The sequence below is a fragment of the Leucopleurus acutus genome (genome assembly GCF_964270905.1).
Source record: "Leucopleurus acutus genome assembly, chromosome: 5".
NCBI lineage: Eukaryota > Metazoa > Chordata > Mammalia > Artiodactyla > Delphinidae > Leucopleurus > Leucopleurus acutus.
In genome coordinates this window covers 107410661-107432324 of record NC_139147.1, presented here as the reverse complement: position 1 = coordinate 107432324, position 21664 = coordinate 107410661, and the positions used below count along the sequence as shown (strand labels likewise).

The 21664-nt window shown below is 42.3% G+C and overlaps 1 protein-coding gene across 4 annotated transcripts in view; it reads right to left on the bottom strand.

The window, feature by feature from the left end:
• The window catches only part of VEPH1 (ventricular zone expressed PH domain containing 1), a 215110-nt gene that overhangs the window by 131501 nt on the left and 61945 nt on the right, over window positions 1-21664 (bottom strand). For all 4 annotated transcript variants that reach the window (XM_082839608.1, XM_082839609.1, XM_082839610.1 and 1 more), the window contains exons 5-6: window positions 19989-20155; window positions 8179-8388 (exon numbers count right to left, since the gene is read on the bottom strand). In XM_082839608.1, coding sequence (XP_082695734.1) covers window positions 8179-8388; window positions 19989-20155 — 377 coding nt within the window. The remainder of the gene's footprint in view (window positions 1-8178; window positions 8389-19988; window positions 20156-21664) is intronic.

Genomic DNA, 21664 nt, shown 5'->3' with positions numbered 1-21664 from the left:
AAGAACTGCCTGCTAATCAGTGAGGAGTTTCCATCATCTGGAACCAGTCTACCATCCAGCCTCATCCCTCTCCCCTCCCTCCATTATCCAGGCACTTGAAACTCTTCATGGCTTCCAGAAGGCTTTCCCCCAGCTGCTTGCCATTGCACCAGCTGTGTCCTCCCATGAATACTTTCCTCCTCCTCCCCTGACATAATCCTATCATACAACAAGCCTCACTTAGAACACACTTCCAAACTCAGCCACACAAGGTGAGTTCTTTCCTTCTTGATCCAGTTCAGAAATCAGTAGTTAACAGGCACCAAGTTAAACTCTAATCATCTGTTTGTACATCTCTCTTGCCCCCCATTCACTGTGAGGCCCTCTAGGGCAGGGACCATGTCTTTCTCCTCTCTGTGTTCCCTTCACCACCAGCACTGGGGTTTGCACTCAGAAAGAATCAGCGACTCAACCCTGTATCATTGAGGGAGGCTATGGAAAATCAGCTCTGTTATGTGAAAGCATATCTTGTATATACTTAAAAGATTTTTTTGTTTTCTTTACACTCTGCAAGAGACTTATGAATATCATTTCAATTAGCATGTACCCTTTTTACAATATAAAAAACAATAAAGCTACTTGCATTTTGGAAAAAAGAATCTTCCCCGATGATGGCAATTCTGTAGTAAGTAGCTGCCGGCTGGCACCAACCAAGGCTTCCCCAAAGACACTGAACCTTCCAAAGTTTTAACTAAATTCCCCTGTGGTTTTTAAGTCACAGGGAAACTGTGGTTTTTAAGTCACAGGTCCTCCATCTTGTGGAATGGCCCCTAGGGCCCTTAGTCTTGATTTCCAAGCTAGAGATGCATAGCATCCATCCAGCTCCTATGTCGCAGGATGTTTTTCCACACAGTCAGGATGGGGACAGTAATGTGGTTCTCAGTTGCCTTTGTCATTCTTTTCCTTTTCCTCCTGCAAGTGTTTTTGTGGAAGGCCTGCCGGATGTCACAGAAACGCGACCTGGGCAAGATGTGTGTCACTTCTCTACTTGAAATGTGTCCAAGACTCTGAGCCCAGAGAGGATGTAATAAACACACCCTGGTGCTTGGCCAGCATATTCCAGCCAGTTAGGAAAACAAGGCAGAGGGCACAGGATTTCACACCCGCCCTGGCAGTGGCCGCCCTCAGAGGGCATGCCATTTGATTCTTCACAGGTGCAAACTGCTGGTCTCCAGTTAAGGAAAACAGCTGGCCGTAACATCCTTCCACGTACTATGAGATCATGTGTAAAGAGCAGTTTAGGGCATCTCTGTTTCCGCCACATAGGTTGGCTGCCTTGCGGGTCTGGCATAGGGCGGGGGAAACACAGCTATGGAGGGTGTGCTCTGTAGTAGTGTGTGCCTTCTAATGAGATGAGGTCCTGGTGAGGATGGGACTCTTAAACTAAAATTGCTTCAGTTCCTTTATTTGAGACTTAGGTAGATGGACAGAACACATGAATGCAGTTTGTCCTCTCAAAAAAGTCAAAGCCATTCCTAAAGAAGTCTCTTTTGCATGTGGACCCACATTAGGAAAGAGGGTTGTAATAACTGCAATACCCAACCAAGGGGGCTGAGACCACCTGCGTGGCTCAGAGAGTCTAATGAGTGAAGAAAATAATGAAAAAAATAAAGCCTCTGGAATTGAAGCATTCTACTTCAGTTCTTCATGGGCAAGAAAAGGCAATCTGGCCTGGATCTAATTTAAACCACTTCAGATTTAGTTAATGAGAGTTTTTTAAAAAATTGCTGCAAACTTATTTGAGCTGTTTTTATAGGTGGGGAGCTGGGGACCACCTGCCCTTTATGGAAAGCAATGCACTTCCAGTGCCCCCAAGAAAACTAGGCTTATTTTAAATTATAAAAAATTTTTACAAAATGTGGCTTTATTATTGTTTTTGTTACTTATATTCCCCTCAGGAATGGTGGTCTACAATATAAATATGATGCAGAAATACATTCCACTCTGAGGAAAAAAATTTATATATACCAGTTATTTCCTAACAAGGAAAGAAGATACAGCCAGTCCCGCTTTATACCTTTGATGGTACATGCAGTACCTCATTCCTTTTATTTCTGTCCTTATTTTGACTTGTCCCCCACATACACATCCACTCAGTCTCTTTCCCTGAGGCACACCATTAACCTGTTCCTGTCTTCCCTGATTTCAGTCTGTTTGGCTTAAGTTTCAGTCTATATCCAAATAAATGCAATGAGAAAGCCCTGAGCACCACTGAGGAAGTAATAAATTGCTGATGTTTATCGAATGTTTACCATTTGCCAGAAACTGTTCTCCATGGTTTAACTCATTAAATTCTCACAACAAAACTACGAGGTAAATAATGCTGCTATTCCTATTTTACAGATGAGGAAACTGAATCTAGAGAGGTGATGTAACTTGCTCAAGGCCACACAGTGAGTGAGGATTCAAACCAAGGCGGTCTGACTCTTAAGACCACCCTCTTAGCCACCATGTTACACTGTATGGATGTCCCCATGGGCAGCAAGATCATTCATGCAATGCGTTCTTACACAGACATATCCTAGGTGGTGATCACTGCTCAGTCTACAGTGGTGAATGTTCCTCCTGGGAGCTGTACTTCAACCGGTTTGCTGCCTGCTGAGCTCTCATATATAAAAACCTCTTTTCTTTCTTTCTTTCTTTTTTTTTAAGATTTTTTTTTTGATGTGGACCATTTTAAAAGTCTTTATTGAATTTGTTACAAAATTGCTTCTGCTTTATGTTTTGTTTTTTTGGCCACGAGGCATGTGGGATCCTAGTTCCCCGACCAAGGATCAAACCCACACCCCCTGCGTTTGAAGGCAAGGTCTTAACCACTGGACCACCAGGGAAGTCACTGAAAACCTCTTTTCATGATCCACTCAACATCATTTTTCTCTGATGTCACCTACCAAGAGCCAGGATCTTTGGGAATCACAGATAGACATGGCTCATCATATGCTTTCTGGTTAATAACGTCAGGTCCGCTATCCAATTTATTCTCATCCTTCACCTGTTAGGTATTAGAGATAAATTGTGTAGGCTCTGAAGAGTCAACAACACTTTCCATCTTAATATTTTCTTCTCCTTTCTCTTAAGTTATAGTTATGTCACCTAGAAGAATTAGACAGAGACTTGACTGAAGGAACGTGGCTAGTGAGAATCCAACCTTCAAATTCTTAGTTAACAGTACTCTAGAGTACTCATGAATTCTTTTGGCCACAGGCGAATTCAGATGGATAAGGTATGATTCCTTCCTATGAGAGCTCAGAAACTCATGGAGAAGACATAGACATGGACAGGCAAATTATGACATGGCACAGTCGGTATGGCCTTTGAGGTACAGCCAGAGTGAGGTGGGAGCATAGAGGGGGTGACTAACTGCCTAAGGGAACTGGAAGAGCTTACACAGGAGGCGACATTTGATCTGGGTCAGGAAAGATAAGTAAGAGCAGGGGATGGAAACTTATCCAGGCAGAAGAATAGGCTGTGAGGATCACGACGTACGTCAGAGCAAGGTGTGCTCAGGGAAGGATGTAAAATGCTAACAGACAGAACATAGCGGGGCTGGAACAGCCTGGACAGATAAGAGTTAAAGCTAGAGAGGGAGAGTAGGGCCAAGCCAAGATGATGGCATCCTATAGGCAGTGGAGGAGCCAACAGAAGACTTTGTGCAAGGAAGTAGGATCACACTTGCATTTTTAGGAAAAAAACTGGTAATTCTACAAGAGATGCATTAGAGTGGGAAGAAACACATTCCTCTCTCAGTAACACTCTCCAACTGGGTAGGATTTTATTATATTGCTGTTGTTTTTATTATTACTATTATTAGTTGAAATGTATCAAGCACTTACCCGATGCCAGGCACTGTGCTAAGGGCTTTATATGAATTCTCTGGATGTAGGTCTGAGGATGGACCCTCAGAAGCTACTAAGTCATTTCTGCTGTTGTCTGGAGGTCTCCACTATATAGTCTCATTTGAGAAAGACAGAAGGACCTGTGTATTTTTGCCATGCTGAGGACATGTCTAATAAAATAATATTCCTTATTTGTGCATCTGCTTCAACTGAACACACCACAGAAGTGGGGTGTATCCTGGCATTATGAAGAGCCAGCTGTGTCCTTTACTGGACGGGGCCAAAGAAGGTACACCTCAGAGGCAACCACTCATCAGTTACCCTAGAAGTGGGTAGATTTCTCTGCCCTTTGTTCCTTCTAGTTTCACTCTCCATCCAACATATGTACTTTGGATGCCGGAACACACCTGAAAATTGCCTGTGAGTCACCACCCTACAGCCTCCTATAGTGACACAAGCACCATGGCTATTAAGCATGGTTTCTTTCCAAATCTGGGCAAAAAAAGATCCCTGAGGTAATTTGGGAGATAGAGAAAATAAGTATCTATAGGGTGTTATTTTTTGTTTTATAGATACAACTTTCCTCTGCTGGGTTTACATCAGCAGATGGGAAGACTGTGACTGCTATCAGCTGCTGAAAACAGTTTGCCCACCCAGATGGGTGCTGATTTGAAAGAAAGGCACACGTGGTATGGTTCCCCATAGCCAGCCCTGCAGTTCCTACACTTGGCTTTATGCAGGCACAGAAGGTGGGGCAGAAGTCAATTAATAACATGTGTGATTGATTCCAGGCTGACTCTACCCCTGAGGCTACTCTGGGCCTGACAGCCGTACATCCCCTGGAGACTCCCCTCTTCCTCTTAAGGATCAAACAGTGCAGTTTGCTGGAAGGCAGGCAGCAAGGGAGGGATCAACAGTAGGCTCCAATCAGTCACAGACTGCGCATCTCAGAAGTTGAAGCAAGATACTCAAATTGCATCGGCTTTTCTGTATTTCCAAAATCTTTTAAAATCCTAGCAACAAAAATCATCTGATACTTGGAACCCCTGAACACATCTGAAAATTTTACTCTGGTGTCAAAGAGAAAAAAATTTTTAATTACGTCAATTTTTAGATGAGGCTGGGAAATTTTTAGATGAGACTGAGAAAGAGGATCCTAGGGCCTGAGATCACTAGGGTCCTGTGGCTGTCTCATCATTAACACCCTAAACATCTCCATGTCTCATATATCCCCATGTCCCTTTATGTCACACAGACCAAGCTCTCCACACAGAAAACAGCTGGGCCTTTTTAGGGCAAAGTTCCTGCTGTTCTCTTTTTATTGCAATGTCCTCCTCCATAGGTAGCCAAGAGCCCATACTTGACTTCTGCCCTCATACCCACCTGGCAATGTACTTCAGTAACTCTCTGTTTCCTTCTGCAAAGAGGCTGGAGAGAAATAACCATACACATGTATCTTGCTTATTGGTTTTGGTCTTTAGGAATATGGCTCCACAAAATTTTTACAACATTGAACAGGTTTACTCAAATTAAGCAGTTAATAGCTGCTTAGACTACTAATTCTTGGGACATCTGAATTTTAGCATTCTTAAAACTAAAAGAAGGACTTTCAAAGGCTGATATCTTAGGCATTATTTCTGAGTAAAGGATCCTGACTAACATTTATAGGTAATTGTGTCAGTCTGATCTTAAATGAAATGGAATAATGGAATTCAAGAATATCAGAGCCAGAAGGGCGGTAATCCAGTGCAAAGACATTATTTATTTTTGAGGAGAGAAAAGAGACCCAGAGAAACGAATGACTTGATGAACTGCAACAGAGACATTCTTTGTCCCCTGTCATTTCTTTCTGTCCTTCTCTTTTGATTAGCTGGGCATATGGCCACCTAAATCCAGACTAGATGTTCCAGCCTCCCTTGCAGCTAGGTATGGTCATCTGCAGCTTTGTTTTATTTAGCCAATGGGCTATAAACAATAGGTTGTGTTTGTCTGGAAGAGTTCTTCTCCCCTTTCCCCTTCCTACTGGCTGAAATGTTGAATTGATGGGTAGAGAGGAGTAGCCATCTTGGACCATGAGATAGAAGCCCTGTGCTCTTTGGTGTGCTCAAGGATAGGACAGCAACAAAGGAGAAGGGGCCTGGGTTTCTGAAACATGGAGTTCTAGACTGACTGCCTTCTAGACTTCTTTATGTGCAAGGGAAATAGATGTGTATCTTTGTTTAAACCATCGTTGAATTTTTGTGTTACTTACTCCTGACCACATGTAAACTGCTATATCAGTAGTCTGGAAAAGGTTTAATTGATTAACATGACTTGATGGAGGAGGGCAGGATGGGTGATGGACAAGGCCTGATTGATCCTTTGTCTAAAAGATAAAATGCTTTAAATATGTTATGTCAAGGGATCTCAAATACTGATCCACAAAATGCTGCATCAGAATTACCCTGGCAGATGTGGGGGAGGGGTGTCCCATAAATCCAGATTCATGGGTCCCTTTCCTGGAGTTTTTCATTTAGTAGGTATTCTATGGGGCCCAAGAACTTATTTTGTTAAAAAAGTTCCTAATATAGTCCTGATATCCAGAAACATTTGGAAAGTATTTGATCTAAAATTGTTCTCTGCTGAGAAGGTGAATCAGAAGCATCAGAAAAATTTTTTTTCTCTCCCAAACATAGATGCCTCCATGGGCACATGAGAATGAGAGATAGAGATAGAGAGAGACAGAGACAGAGAGAGAGAGGTGAGAGAGACAGAGATGAGAAAATATTCTGATATTCTGAATTTTGAAATAAGTGATCCCTGAGGCTCTTTGGACCCTCCTCGCCTTCTCTCTGCACTCACCTGGAGTCACATAAATGTCACCTAATAGTCCATTCTCTCTCAAGTTAGCCTTAGTTCAGATAAACCTACAGTGGCTAGTGTTTTTTGTTTGTTTTGTTTTGCTTTGTTTACAGATTACATTTTCTATGGGAGGTGTAGTCACTTTCAATGTGCATCACTACACATTAATGAATCATAAATGTATTTGTGACAAAAAGAACTACCACTTGAAGATTCCAAGGCCTTGTACATCAGAGGTTGAATTTTTTGGTCCATGCAAAAATCTGCAATGTCAGCAGATTCAGGCAAACAGCTGTTGGTTACAGTTGGCCTAAAAGCACTTGGGCATACCAGCAGGCTCTCCTGGCAGCAAAGGCGATGGGCACAGAAACTGTTACCACAAGGCAGATCATGGCAGGCAGGAGACATTCCAAACAGCACTGAATGGAAAGGGATTATACTAAGCAGCACGTCAGTACCGAGTAATCCTTTTACAAGAGTCACTGTCACATTCATAAATACACACTGCTTGGGAGACCAGTTCTCCCACCTTCTTCTGGGAAACTAGAGGAGTAAGGCCCTCAACCAGGAGGAAGCCTGGCATTCACCAGGCTCTCCACAAATCTCAGCAGAAATCAAACAAAACAGATTGCTAAACTTGGTGAACTATGAAATCTCTTTTAAGAGTTGTACAATTTTATATTTATCTAATAGGAAACTACAGTATGGGTAAGTGGGTGAAAGTAAAAGCTTTCCTCTATCGATTATATATTTGCTTTTATTTTTAAAAGATAAAAATCCTAAATCCTAATATGAAATCGCCAGACAGACATGCATGTGTGTGTATACAGGCATGCACACACCCTTCAGAACTTTAATTTCTGGAAATTCTTTCTTAGTTGCCTAGTCCCCACAAGCTCTGGTGGCATCCTGTTGTCCCTTCCGAAAGATTTTATTATGCAAATATTTAGACTAGGACTTTTAAACATCCATGAACGTTTACTGCACTCTCTCAAGTAACATCATGTAGAGGGCTCAAAACATAAAGTCCAGGCAATTACTGACAGGATAGCTATGGGTTCTCATTAATATGCAGTCTCTGGGACCTAACTCTGTGTTTACTGATGGTCTCCTGGTTGACCAGAATTGCAACCAGAAATGAGATGAAACTCTTTTACTGGTTGCTGTTATTACAAAGTGGTCTTGAATCTGTCATAGTGCTCTTTCCATTGTAACCCTTCGCCTTCCTCAGTGACACTCCAGCAATGAAATCCTCACTTCCTGAACCTTCCACATAACCCTGCTACAATGTGCCCTTGATCCAGAGGCTGCTGTCCATGCATTAAAAAAAAAAAAAAAAAAAAAGAGAGAGAAAGAAACAAAACTCTCAGAAGTCTCAGGACAAATTTGTAGGTCACAGAGCTCCTATGGATTAAGTGCCAATGGAATTTAGGGAAATGGAGAGAAAAAAACCCATACTTACTTCATCCACATGCCCAACAGCTCCATAGATTCTCGCCATTTGTCCAATGAGGTAGGGGAATCTCTCAGCAATCTCTTTCAGCATTGGAAGAAAACTGTTCAAAGCCACTGGCTCATAGCCTGCTATCTCTATGAGGATGCTTAGGATGACGTCGTTATGGGTCGAATCCTTCAAATGCCCGATTAGGAAAGGAATACACTTCTGAACCACCTACAGAAAGAAAGGAGAAGAAGAGGGAAGAAAGAGAAACAAAGAGGAAATTAATTAAGTCAGAATCAACCTAATGTTTTTTGTATTCAATCTGAACTCAACACATTCTGAGATTATTACTCTTGCTGGAACTCAAACAAATCTCCCAAGTCTGAAATTTTAAATTTACAATAAAATTTCAGAGGCTTCAGTTCCTTTTGCTTCCTCTTTAAATCTGCACTCTGCTATTGAAGAGTAAAGGCTGCAAAATGCTTAAATGTTTCTATTCGTAAGTCAAGGTTTGATGTGCTATGTCCTTATCGGTAGTGTTACATTTCCTCCAAACCACCCTGAAAGCTTCAATTTTTTATTTTTATTTTATTTTTGGTGCTCATATACAATAGAGTTTTCCTAAAGACTCACGGAAAACATTATCAAGTAGTGTTCTCAGAAATTGGTTGTGCTGTCCATTATCAACTGTGCTGCATATATTGAGAAGAATGAATTTGACCACTAATTAAATTGAATTGAAAAGCATAGATGGCATTAAAAATATTTATTGAATACCTACTATGTACCCAGAACAACTAGAGATTCCTAGAAGTTAGGATACTAGCCAAAATTTTTAACATGGCCTACATACTCGGTCCCTACTTGCCTACTCCTTAGACATCATCTCGGACATGACCACCTTGCTCTCTCAACTTTAGTAACAATGGCATTTTTTTCTCTCTCAAATTCCTCTCACCATAGGACCTGTGCACATATTATTCCCTCTCTGTAATAAGGTCTTCTCCACTACCTCATTTCATCAGTTAACTCCTAATTATCCATAGACTATCAGAGAGTTTCAATTTAAAGGACAATATAAGTATGTAAGAGATCCTTGACGACGACTTTAATCAGAGCCTTCAAACTGGAGAAATATGGTGTGGAAATATTTAATAATAAAAGTAAGGAAGCAGGAAAGAGCTCTTCCATTTTCTTCCATTTTCCATTTGGATCACAAAAATGTAATATGATAAAAAATTATTAATTTTTATTAAATAATTATTAAATAATTATATGTTATATTATATATTAAATTATATATTAATTAAATAATTATTAAATAATAATAAATAATTATTAAATAATTTCTACCATATTCTCAATATCCTAATCTTTCTTAATTTTTAATGCTTTTATCAATATAAAGATGCAATAATTTGTATTAAGGAGAATGTGACTTTTTTATGGAATAAAGTCTCTATATTAACACATAGACACATTGCATACTGATGATTTAATGAACTGTTTTGTCTGCTAAAATAAAAGAATTAGAAAGGACAACCTGTGGAAAACTGAACAAAGAAGTACAAACTATTTGCCCATCCATACTTCTACTATGCTTATTTCTTTTGTTTGTTGTTGGTTTGCTGTTTTGGTAAGGGAGACTTGAAATGTAGATTCCAGTATAAAAACTGAATCTGATGCACAGCTCAATCTGCTGAACTCATCCCCTGCCCAAAACTTGCTTTTCCCACCTCTCTAGCCTCAAGTGTCTTCTTTCCCCATAAATGACACAATCATTTGACTGCTCAAGCCAGCAGTCTGGGAATCATTCCATGGCTCACGGGCCCAGCTGCTCCGCGGCATGTGGGATCTTCCCGGACTGGGGCACGAACCTGTGTCCCCTGCATTGGCAGGCGGACTCTCAACCACTGCGCCACCAGGAAAGCCCTAGGAATCATTCTTGACAACTGTTTTTCCCTTATCAGCAGCTTCATCCAAGCAATCACCAAGTCCTATTGATTCCACCCCCCAAGTATCCCACAGATGGGTCCACTTCCCTCCATGTCCATTCATCTATCCATTCACTCATTCACAAATATTTATGGAGTCCTTCCCATTTGCAAGGTACTATTCTAGGTGCTGGAGTTAATGTTTCTAACAGGTCTGACAGGTTCCTGCCTTCATGGAATAACTCACTGTCTAGTAAAGGAGATACTTAGTAAAACAAATAGTTACAAAAGAAATACGTAATTATAAGTTTTAATAAATGTCACATAGGGAAAATACAGGGTACTGTGAGACACAGTCCCAGGGCCCTGATTTAGGCTGGGGGTCAGGGAAGTCCTCTCAGCAGGGACATTTAAGCTGAGACACTGATCTAGTCACCCTGCACCTGGGTTATTCCAACAGCCTCCTAACTGTTCTCCCTGCCTTCAGTCTTGTCCGTCCAATCCCTTCTCGACCTTGTGGCCACAATGGTGACCCTCTCCTGCTTAAAATACTTCACTAATTTCTCATTGCTCTCAAGCCAGAGGTTCACTATACCTTTTCTGAACTGACGCCTATCCATCTTCTAGACTTAGCTCCTTACCCACCTATTCTACTGTCTCCCCATCCAGATCCCATCACATAACACACTTCCACCATGTTGGATTTTTAAAAAATGTTCTTGACCTGCTAAGTTTTCTCTTGTGTCTGGAATTTTACTCATGTGATCCATTCGGCCTGTAGTTCTTATTGCCCCCAATTTGCTGGATAACTCCTTATCATTCTTGAGGCTTCATATTAGCTATTATTTCCTTTAAAAAATCTTCCTCAACTCCTCTTCTTTTCCCCTCTCAGTCTCATGTCCCTGCTAAAGCTCCTACCCTCATACTTCCTTCTCATTGCTGTTCCAGTGTCTGCCTTGCAGACTGACTGAAATCTCTACAAGGTCAAGAATCATTTCCATTTTGTACCTATGAATGTATACTCAGTGCCTAGCACAGAGTCTGGCCTGAAAGTAAGTCAATAAATATTTAAGGAACAAATAAAAGGAAGGCAGATCTAAATGATTTTATAGGGTAGTTTTGGGATAACCCCAACTCCCACCCCACACCATAGTACTTGAATAGTTGTACATAATGTTTAAACATATATACTACCATGTGTCCTATACAACACAACTAATAAGGACATAAAAGAAGATAATTTTGAGATCACTAGGATCATCCTGTGTATAAATTTAAACTTGATATTCATATCCAGTACTTGCGGAGAAAAGGACAGAGGTAGTTTCTGGTAAGTGGCACATATGAATGAACAGTTCAGTAAAGGCTGCCTGTGCATTGGGGTTGACCGTATGTCCTTTGGGTGAAACTATGAGAGGTCCCTGGCACCTATGGCAGAAGTGTCAGCCAGCTGCTCCGGGTCAGGGCAGCATACTTAACCTGAGGCTTTTAGAAATGGAAAACGCTTACACATTTCCTGCCCCATTCTACAAAATTCCATTTCCTAGTCCTTATTCTTCATGTTCTATTCCTGGAACACCTGTGACACGTGCTTCCAGTCATGGCAATTTTATTTAAACTCCAGCCATACATCCCAAGCCTATAAAGAAAATTTTAAAAGAAAAAGAAAGAAAAGGGGAAAGGAAGAAAGAAAAAATAAGAAAGGCAGGCAGGCAGGCTCAGGCAAATATATATACTTCTGGGCAGAGTTGAATCCATAGAGCAAAGAAAAGAGAAGCCCTGAATAATGGGAATAATAATAAAATGTGAATAATGTGAATGAATAACGGCAGATATTTCTTGAAGTTTAGCACTCACATTTAAGGGAAGTGGTGCTTTGGGCTTTAGATATTCTTGGATAAGGAGAAATTATATTTTCCAAACACAGGGCATTTCCTTAGGTTGGTCTCTTCATGGTGCCTCATTGGAGTCGTCTCATAACTCAGAGAAAGCCTTCTTTGGCTGAGAGCAGAGTAGCCACTAAGGTAACATAGATGGCTGGCAAAGAGCAAGCTAACACGGCCTTTGTTTAGGCCACAAGCCCCACGCCTTGGACTCTGAAAGAGCTTCCAAACTGACCTCCTAGCCTCAAGACTTTTCCCCTTTCTTCAGCCTCCTCACTGCCTAAAACTTCATCTGCTTATGTCAAAGATTTCCCATGGGGCTTCCCTGGTGGCGCAGTGGTTGAGAGTCCGCCTGCCGATGCATCGGACATCTTCCCGGTGCGGGAAGATCCCACATGCCACGGAGCGGCTGGGCCCGTGAGCCATGGCCGCTGAGCCTGCGTGTCCGGAGCCTGCGTGTCCAGAGCCTGTGCTCCGCAACGGGAGAGGCCACAACAGCGAGAGGCCCACGTACAGCAAAAAAAAGAAAAAAAAAAAAAAAAATTTCCCATGGTGCATGGCTGGAATCCCAATGCCATGGCATTCTAGGGTCTTCACTTATGGGTATATCTGCTGGCTCTTCCTCTGTGAACCCTCTGAGCCAGCAACATGCCACTGACCACCCACAATGGCTTGAATATGGAGAAAACTCATACTTTCAAAGCTGATCTCAAATAGCTCTACTTCTGGGAAGCCTTCGCTCCAGCCTGCTCTAACATACACAGAACCTGAAGCTAGAGAACAAGGGAGGCCCCCAGACCACACACTGAAATATTCTGCAGTCTTATACAGTGTTCTATCTTCTTACCTGACACATACACCTTTATAACAATCTGGGAGGCTTGATCTGAATTTAGAATTTTTGGCCCCTGTAGAGGGAACAGGAAGAAATGACCCTTAATCCCCATCTCTTGCCCCTCCCTTCTCTTCCTACCCCTGGCTTTGCCCTCAAGGAGTCTCCTATGCATATATGTGGATACCCAAGCCCACATATGCAAGCTCGTCTAGGCTGCCTCTCAGACCTATGGGGTCACACTGTTGGCATGGCCTGTTCTTGGGAAAACAGGCCCAGGGACCAGGCCTTGCATCCTGGAAGCAGGATGGAGACTTACAGGAAGGGGATTCCAAGGTCCCAGTTATCTGGACTATGTCTAGTACACAGGGAAGTGCATGGGAACTGGGGGCACAGGCAGAGGAGGGCCAACCAGAACAATATAAAGCAAGTGGCCCAGGGAAGGGTCCTATCCCTGACTTTTCTGGTCCTTCCTGAGCAGAATTAATCACTGCCTTTTCTGTCTCCCAAAGCAGTCTGCTGACAAGTTTAGCATCTTGTCCTTGAACTGAAATTTTGTGGACACAGCTCATTACTCCAGCCCGTGGGCACCTTGAGGGTGCGACCATCTGAAAACATAGCTCCGTAACTTAACTGGCAGCAAATGACATTTAAATTCTTACTTGCAGAATAAAAAGTCGAGCTATTGTGTACATGTACATGTGTATGTGCACGTGTGTATCCACACTCCCTCTTAAATTAGTCCTCAGGTTCAATTTTCTCTTTCAATTTAATTTGGATAGTACTCAAGTTCTATTAATCTCCAGAAACCTATAAAATAACTGCTACTCTTTTCATGTATTACTTATACCCACCATACTAACGAAATATATATTCTGAAACCCAGGGTTCTGCTCCAAAGGCTGTTTGAGAACAGTCTATATATATTCCATCACTCTATCTTAATGCTCTGCAACTGGCTTCTCATTTTAAATAAATACCAAGTGACCTCTGAGTCTTGTCAGCCTGGTGCTGCTATGTTAGGTGCTGTAGGATTAGGTATGTGAATAGGAATGCTCTACACTGCTGAGAGAAAATCCTAGAAAATGACTCTAGGGACCAGACCACAAAAGCAGTTCCTCTGGGTCTGGACATTAATCAACAGAGGGCTGAACTTGCCATTTCCTGCCACTCTTCTCTGTATGGTTAGGGCTAGACACCTACATCCTGGGGATAATAACACACATGCTCATATGTGTTACTAAATTCTGTTTCCTTCATTGACTAGACTACAGCATGGTTTTTGGCAGCCGAGAATATAGACTTAGCCCCAGAAGGCCACTTGGAAAATTGACCACCCAGCCTTTTCCTATAAATGAACTCGGAGAATCCTCTGGAGATTCCAGCCACGAGTCACTAGCCAAGAACTGCCTCCCTCCACCTAGGAAGGATAGCTTCCTAAAAGAGGGATACTCAGAGGGCAGTGATGGAGGAAGGGATACCACATGATCGGGCAGCAACATCAGAAACTCACAGACGGATGGATGTTGACGCTATGTCACCTTCACAACCTCATGGACTAGTCAGCTATACATAGAGAAGATTTTTTTTCAAGGGCCAACTGTTGACCCTCCAGCCCTGGAGAGCCCAGTTATCACTGGTCACAGAAGGTGGGTAATGAGGAGTGCATTCAAGAAAGCATGAAAACATTCCTGCACTTGCCTTCATTGGAGAACCTGCTCAGTTTACCTCCAAGTTACAGAGCACTGGCACAGCTTTTATGCAGAAGGAAAAATCCCCTTTTAATCCAAATGTCACAAGGTCAAAATCCTTCTCATTTAGCCTCTTATTTCATCTGAAATTGAATTAACTAGACTTACACTGAAAGCCTCAGTCTGTAGATTTGATTGTTGCCACGTATTTCTTTTTCCTGTCTCAGTAGACTTTTCTCTGTATCCCTCCCTCCTTTTCCCCTTGCCTGCTGTCTAATTAATGAATATGAGAGAGAGGAGAGGTGAATCAGGGATTTCTCTAGCTCACTGCCTGTGCATCTCAGTAATCAGGTGTTAGCTGACAAAGAGCTGAAGGAGGCAAGGGGGCTGGGAAGGGGCAGGGCTGCTTTAACAGGAAGAGAAGTGCTGATGGGAAACAAAGGGTTGGGTGGTACCCTAGTCACCACTTCCTGCCACCAGTTAGGATCCTGGCCCTGGTGGGTCCCTTCACGTCATTATGGGTGCTTCCTAACCCTTTGCTTCTTCATTCTAGGATCCACACTCAGCACCTACAGGAATACCTACAGCAATCTGCTTCCCCCCCCCCTTTCCCCTTCTGTTCAGTTCTCCTCCTTTTCTTGTCTAGCTCACCTTTCTACTGTGTCCCCCAGCTCGCCCATTTGTTTCACAAGCCACAGCCTTACAGTCTCATTTTTTTAGCATGTTGAGATCAAAAGATCTCATTGGCTGGAATTAGACTGGGTTGATGAGGTAGCTCAGCCTAATCTGTATGGCTCTGCGAAAGTTCCCTAACCAGTGTCAGCCCCAGATTTTCTGTAAATGGCAGTCTTAGGGGCGGGGCAGCGTGACTGTAATGGCCTGTGGAAGACATGGACATTGCCCGGCTGAAAACTGGAGGGGCCGATAAAGATAAGGGGGGCATGAAAAGCCACCTCACCAAGTCGCTCCTTGGTACCAGCACTGTTCTTGACCTCTCCAAACTTCAACTTCTCTGTTTACAAAATGAAAAGGTTGTGGAGAACAAGTGAGATAATCTCTGTAAAACACCTACACAGTGCCTGGCACTTGGCATGAGCTCAACCACTATTGGTGCCCCTTGTCCACCCTCCCCTGCCTTCTGTAACCTGGGAACACTTCCCTTGTGGCCTTCTGAAGTGGAGGCTACTCAGTGACTCCCCCAGGCCAAGAGAGGAGGGGGTTGGGAGTCAGAGTGCTGGACCTGTCACTTACCGCTTACTACTTGTGAGATGGGGGCAAGATAACCTCTCAAAACATTCTTTTTTCTTTTTTTTTTTTCTGATTTTAACTGATTAATTTAATTTTTATACAATTTTTAAAGGTTACACTCCATTTGCAACAAAGCATCCATTTTGACTGGTGTAAAATGGAGAAAAAAATAACACATCATAGAGTTATTGGTAGGATTAAATGAGATATTAGATGTTAAAACAAAAGTCCTTTGTGAATGGTAAAATCCTCTGCAAATTTAGGCACTAATACTAACTCATCTGTCTTAAGAAATATTCGTGGAGAGACTTCTGTGTGCCAGGTACTATGCCAGGCACTGGGGACACAGTGATGGATAAGGTGGTCCTCGTGTCTCAAGCATTTGCATCACAGCCAAGGTGATCCAGAGGGAGAGAGACCAGCAGAGACAAATTCATGACAGTGTGAAATTTGCTATGTCTGGGATTAGGCAGAAGAAAGGAGTCAGAGAGGACTACTGGCAAGAAAGCAACACCTAAGCAACTGTCAGCCCAGAAAGGGTAGTCCTGGTTAGGAAAGAACATTCCAGATGGAGAACATAGCATATATGTAAAAACTCAGTGCCCTGATAGAGAATGCCCACCTGTGGTCCCTAAGACTGATAGTTGTTCAAGGTGTAAGGATTAAAGTGACCCTACGAGGCCAGGCAACAGTCAGGGGCCTGGTTTTAAATGGCCTCATAAGCCCTTTCCCAAGTCTCTGGACAGCCATAGAAGGCCTGTAACCAGAGGTCTGACAGGACCTCTCTGAACGCCACACATGGTGCCACCCTCATTCTTGGACCCTACCTTTTTGGGTCAGGTGACACCAAGGCCTTTCCCCTCCCCCTTCCTATAAGTGAGCCTCCTCCTGGTTTCATTTACCTTTATGCCCATCCTTTACCCTATGGGAAATAAGTTAGCTTATTCTATTTGGATAGAATTAGCTTATTCTATCCAAATCCCCCTTGAACTTTTATTGAACCTGCCTTTCCAAAAACTGTGTTTGTTTTGCTTTTGCTCTCAGGCTAGAGATCAAATGGCATGCCAGCCACCTCCTTTATGAAACTAGGTTTGGCCTGTTAGTCACCTCTCACTATTCCCCATATCACCTGGTCCCCAGTCTCTATCTGTGGTAGGTAGAATAATGACTTCCCAAAGATGTCCACACCCCACAATCCCCAGAACTTGTGAAAATGCTCCCTTCCACACAGAAGGGACTTTGTAAATGTGATTAAGTTAAGGTTCTTGCGATGGAGAGATAATCCTGGATCATCTGGGCGGCCCCGATGTACTCACAAAGGCCTTGGAAGAGGGAAAAAGGAGAGTCAAGCAGAGATGAGAGTGATGCAGGCCATGGGCCAGCCTCTCGGAGCTGGAAAGCACAAGGAAACGTAGTCTCCTCTAGATTCTCCAGAAGGAATGCAAGCCTGTTGACCCATTTTAGACTTCTGACCTCCAGAACTGTAAGGTAATAAATTTGTGTTGTTTTAAATCACTACATTTGTGGTAATGTTACAGCAGCACAGGAAACGAACACACCATCCTGTCTGTGCCCCCCTCACCCTGAGCCTTCTTTTAGGTGACCCAGTGATCCCTCAACTCCACTCTCTGCCCAGCCCAAACTCTGTTGTAGCTTTGCCCATCCTTTCTGTCCTTAATCCTTTCTGAAACTCGTTTCTCCATCTGTGCTCTGGAATTCACTCCCAGACTTCCTCTAGTACCTTATTTTATCTAATATTTTCTCCCACAACCTCAATCACTTTATTCTTACTGGATGTTGTTAAACCCTCCTTATTTCTCCTAAACTCCCACACTCGTGCGGTCATTTCCTACCCTTCCCTTCCACACACAATAAGTAATGGATGCCTGCCACTCCCCACTTCACCCCACAGACCACTGCCTCTCGTGGGTCACTGGTGAGTCCCCAGCTACCAAATCCAAGGTCAATTCCCATCTCCAATCTCCTTTAACTCCCTAGATCTTGACCCTGTTGAGCCACTTTCCCCCTCTGGAGACCACACACATCTTTTTCCTTGTTCTTCATGGTTTTCACTCTCTTTGGCCTCTTTTGTTCATTTATTCATTTCCAGATTCAACAACGTTTTATTGAAACCCTATTAGGTGCCCAGCACTACGCTAGGGAGTTCATACAAATATGCAGACACACTCTTTGCTCCTCAAGGAGTTTAAGGTGCACTGGAAGAGATGGACGTGGAAAAAATAGTGACAATATATTATTCTAAGGGCAAAAGCAAAGATGCACACCAGGTAACAGAGAGGTGCCCAGTCCTCTGCCCGACTTCTAGCCTTACTGCTCAAAGTGTGGTCCCTGAAGCAGCAGGGGCAGCATCACCTGGGAACTTGTAAAAGGGCAGAATCGGGGGCCCCATCCTAGACCTATTGAATTGAAACCTCTGAGGGTGGGGCTTAAGCCTGCTCTCCAGTGTCCAGGTCTCCCAGCCCAGTCCCCACTTCCTGAAGACCATTTGCCCCTCTGCTCCACCTGACATAAAGCTTCAACATCTTGCCTGATGCCACTCCCTTTGTGGGTCTTCATGGCACCTATTTTCCTCTAAGGTAGAACTCACTGCCCCCTGCCCGCCGTTTATACCTTTCATAGAGCACTTATCACCCTGTGTAGTTCAGTTTAGTTTTATGAATGTTTATTGCTCTCAGATACTGTACCAAGATGTGGGATACAAAGGAAAAGAAGAAATCATGCCTTACCACAAGGAGCTTACAGTCTATTGTGATTAATTATGCATATCACCATTCTTGCCTGCCTTTCTTTGAATTTTGATGTTGAATCCAAATGTTCCAGGCTTCACCTTAGTGTTGACTGGTTTTTCAAGTGGTGGATATTGATATTATCAGGAAAATGGAGCGAAGATGCAGCCATATATAACCTTGGCTGACCATTAATCTGTACTGTGCACATGTCTTGGTGCCCTCCAGAATCCAATTCTACTTCCTCCTTCCTGGCAGCCTCTAGTTTCTATGTGAGTATCCTCAGGGTTCAGGAGAAGCTGCAGGGGTAGAGCATGTGTCTGAAACAGAGACTGTCAGGACTTTGGTTTGGATGTTGTAGGAAAGCATACTGCTTAGAGAACCCCTAGCCCCATCTGGAGCCCACAAGGAGAAATCCTACAGAAAATGAAAGCCACACCGAGAAATCAAAAATCTGAGAAATGGAGATACAGAAGCTGCTCTGCTCACATATTTGAGCCCCTGATCAAGCCTCATCTGAAGGTTTTTCCCCATTGCATGTGCTAATAAATTCTTTTTATTGTTTAAACCACTGTGGGTTGGGTGTTTGGTTACTGATAATCACAAGCATCCTAATTATTACAATCTTTTACTTGAATCCAAAGAACAAGTAATTTGCTATCTAGAAAGTGAGCCTTTGCTCTCACTGCAGTCTGATTTCCCCATAAGTCAAGGCATGTGTAGGTCTCCCCCTTGGCCCTATCTGAGAAACCGTAGATTCCTAGGACTGCACGACCACACTGACCTTTCATTAAAGCTGTCCTGCAATGGCTACAGATTTGCACATTGGTTGCATTTGTATTACTGTACTTGTGGTGGTTCATTTCATGTGTCAGCTTCACAGAGTCAGAGGGTGCCCAGATATTTGGTTAAACATTACTCTGGGTATGTCTGTGAGGGTGTTTCCAGATGATACTGGCATCTAAATCAGTAGAATGAGAAAGCAGATTGCCCTCTCCAGTGTGAGTGAACCACATCCAATTTGTTGAAGGCCTGCATATGACTGCTTGAGCTGGGACATCAGTCTTCCCTGGGCCTCAGGCTGGGACTTACACCCTCAGCCCTCTGGTCCTCAGGTCCTTGGACTGGAACTATATCACTCGCTCTCCTGGGTCCTCGGCTTGCAGATGGCAGATTGTGGGACTTTTTAGCCTCATAATTGCATAAGCCAACTCTAATTCCTCATAATAAATATGTATGTATGTATGTACAGATAGATAGACAGATTGACAGATTCATTCTATTGCTTCTGTTTCTCTAGAGAACACTAAGACAGTATCCAACTTCTGCCACTACCTCCTCACTTTTATGATTCTAGAAAAAGTGAATGAGTGCTTTTATGTAACGGTGAGCATGCACAGATACATGAGAGAGGAAAGCTGAAGCATACCTCCTGTCCACATACCCAGAAACAGACCCGGTTGTATGAACCATCATGTATATAACGTAAATTTTACCTCCGGTTGCTTCCTCTTTGCAGCTACATGCAAAAGCCGTAAAAGATGGTACTGTTCTGGTTGCTCCAGCTGAGACATCAAGGCTAGGAGTTCTGTCAGGTGTCTGTTAATTGGCTGAGGCTGCTTATCGTACACAGCAGGTAACACCCTCAACAACATGGCATTACCTGTTGAAGGAATAATAACAGAAATGATGACTTTATCAGCCCATGAGCCATAGAATACCATTATTATCAATGCAACAAATTCTGGACCTCCTCACATATTAAACAGCACAGACTAATGGCCAAATCCTCTGCTAAAAATAACATGGTACCTTATTCTGAAAAATCACTGAATCATTATTTAAACAGATTCCATAAAAGGGAATATTTTATGATATGATCAGCATTATTATCTAATGAAAATTTTTCCTGAGTAATGCACCATGGGGAAAAGAAAATTTGACAGTAACCAGACAACACCCTTGAGAAGGAAACAGTTCCAATAAAGAATTCCTGACGAAAAACAACATTTGGATGCTGTTTAAATGAAAACTAAGCGGTGACATAAGCATGAATCTAAATGAAACTGAACTAAAAAAAAAAACTGCAGAGGAATGTATTCATGTTCCTGAGAGATATGGAGGCACGATTCAGACAACTGATACATGGAAACTATGCCTTATTTTTACAAATAGTTAGAAAAGTAGCAATGCAAATTTAGATCCCCAATTTCTGCACTATTTCAAGGGAAGTTTAGACTCAGGTTGTTTGTCACAGGTGACCTGCCTCAAAGACTTGTATGGACAACTGGGTTTAAAATGGCGGAACCTGAAGAAAAAAATATGATGTAAGGTTTGCAGGGACTCATCAGCAAACAACATATGGGAAACATCTGCTTATCATTTTATGGTATGGATTTTTTCAAAAAATCCTCTCAAGAACTTAAATGTCTCAGAATTTGTTTCTAGGGATTTCTCGAACAAGAATTTTCTTGCTTCTATTTACTTTAAATTTGGCTCTGTATATAGAAGACTTATACAGAAAGAATCAAATAAGCAGTGATTATACATGGGTAGACCCTTACTAAATGGTGGGGACATTTAGATATGAGGATTAAGAAAATAAGGCCAGAATTTTCAGAATCTCTATGACTAAATTTAATGAAAGGGTGATCCTGGGTCATGGTGAATATATCTTGGTGACGATAAATAATGAGAATTGCTTTTTCCACACATGGCTCATAGAATTAGTCTCAAACAGATTTTAGGCATATGCCCACAGACTCCAAGGTATTGGAAATATTCAGGTTTTTTTTTTTTAATGTAAAAAACATTGTTTTATTTTTTTATTTATTTTTGCTTATTTTTACTAATTTTACTAAGAGTTTTTTCTTAAAGGATCAGGAATTGTCAATGTCATGCCCAATCTCTACAAAGCACATTAGCTCATAGAACTTAGCTATGTAGACATACTGATTAACTGCTAAAAAAGGTCACAATAAATGGAACTGTCATTGTAATTGAAGACAGGAACAATACTCATTAAAGGTCCTGGGACCCCTGAAGAGGGAAAACCCAGATTAGTCATCTTTAGCTGACTTGGATTTTGATCAAAGAATACAAAAATAAATAAGGGCTTTTTTAAAAATTTGAAACTGATGAAGACACTTTGGTGTAGAAATCCTATAAATTT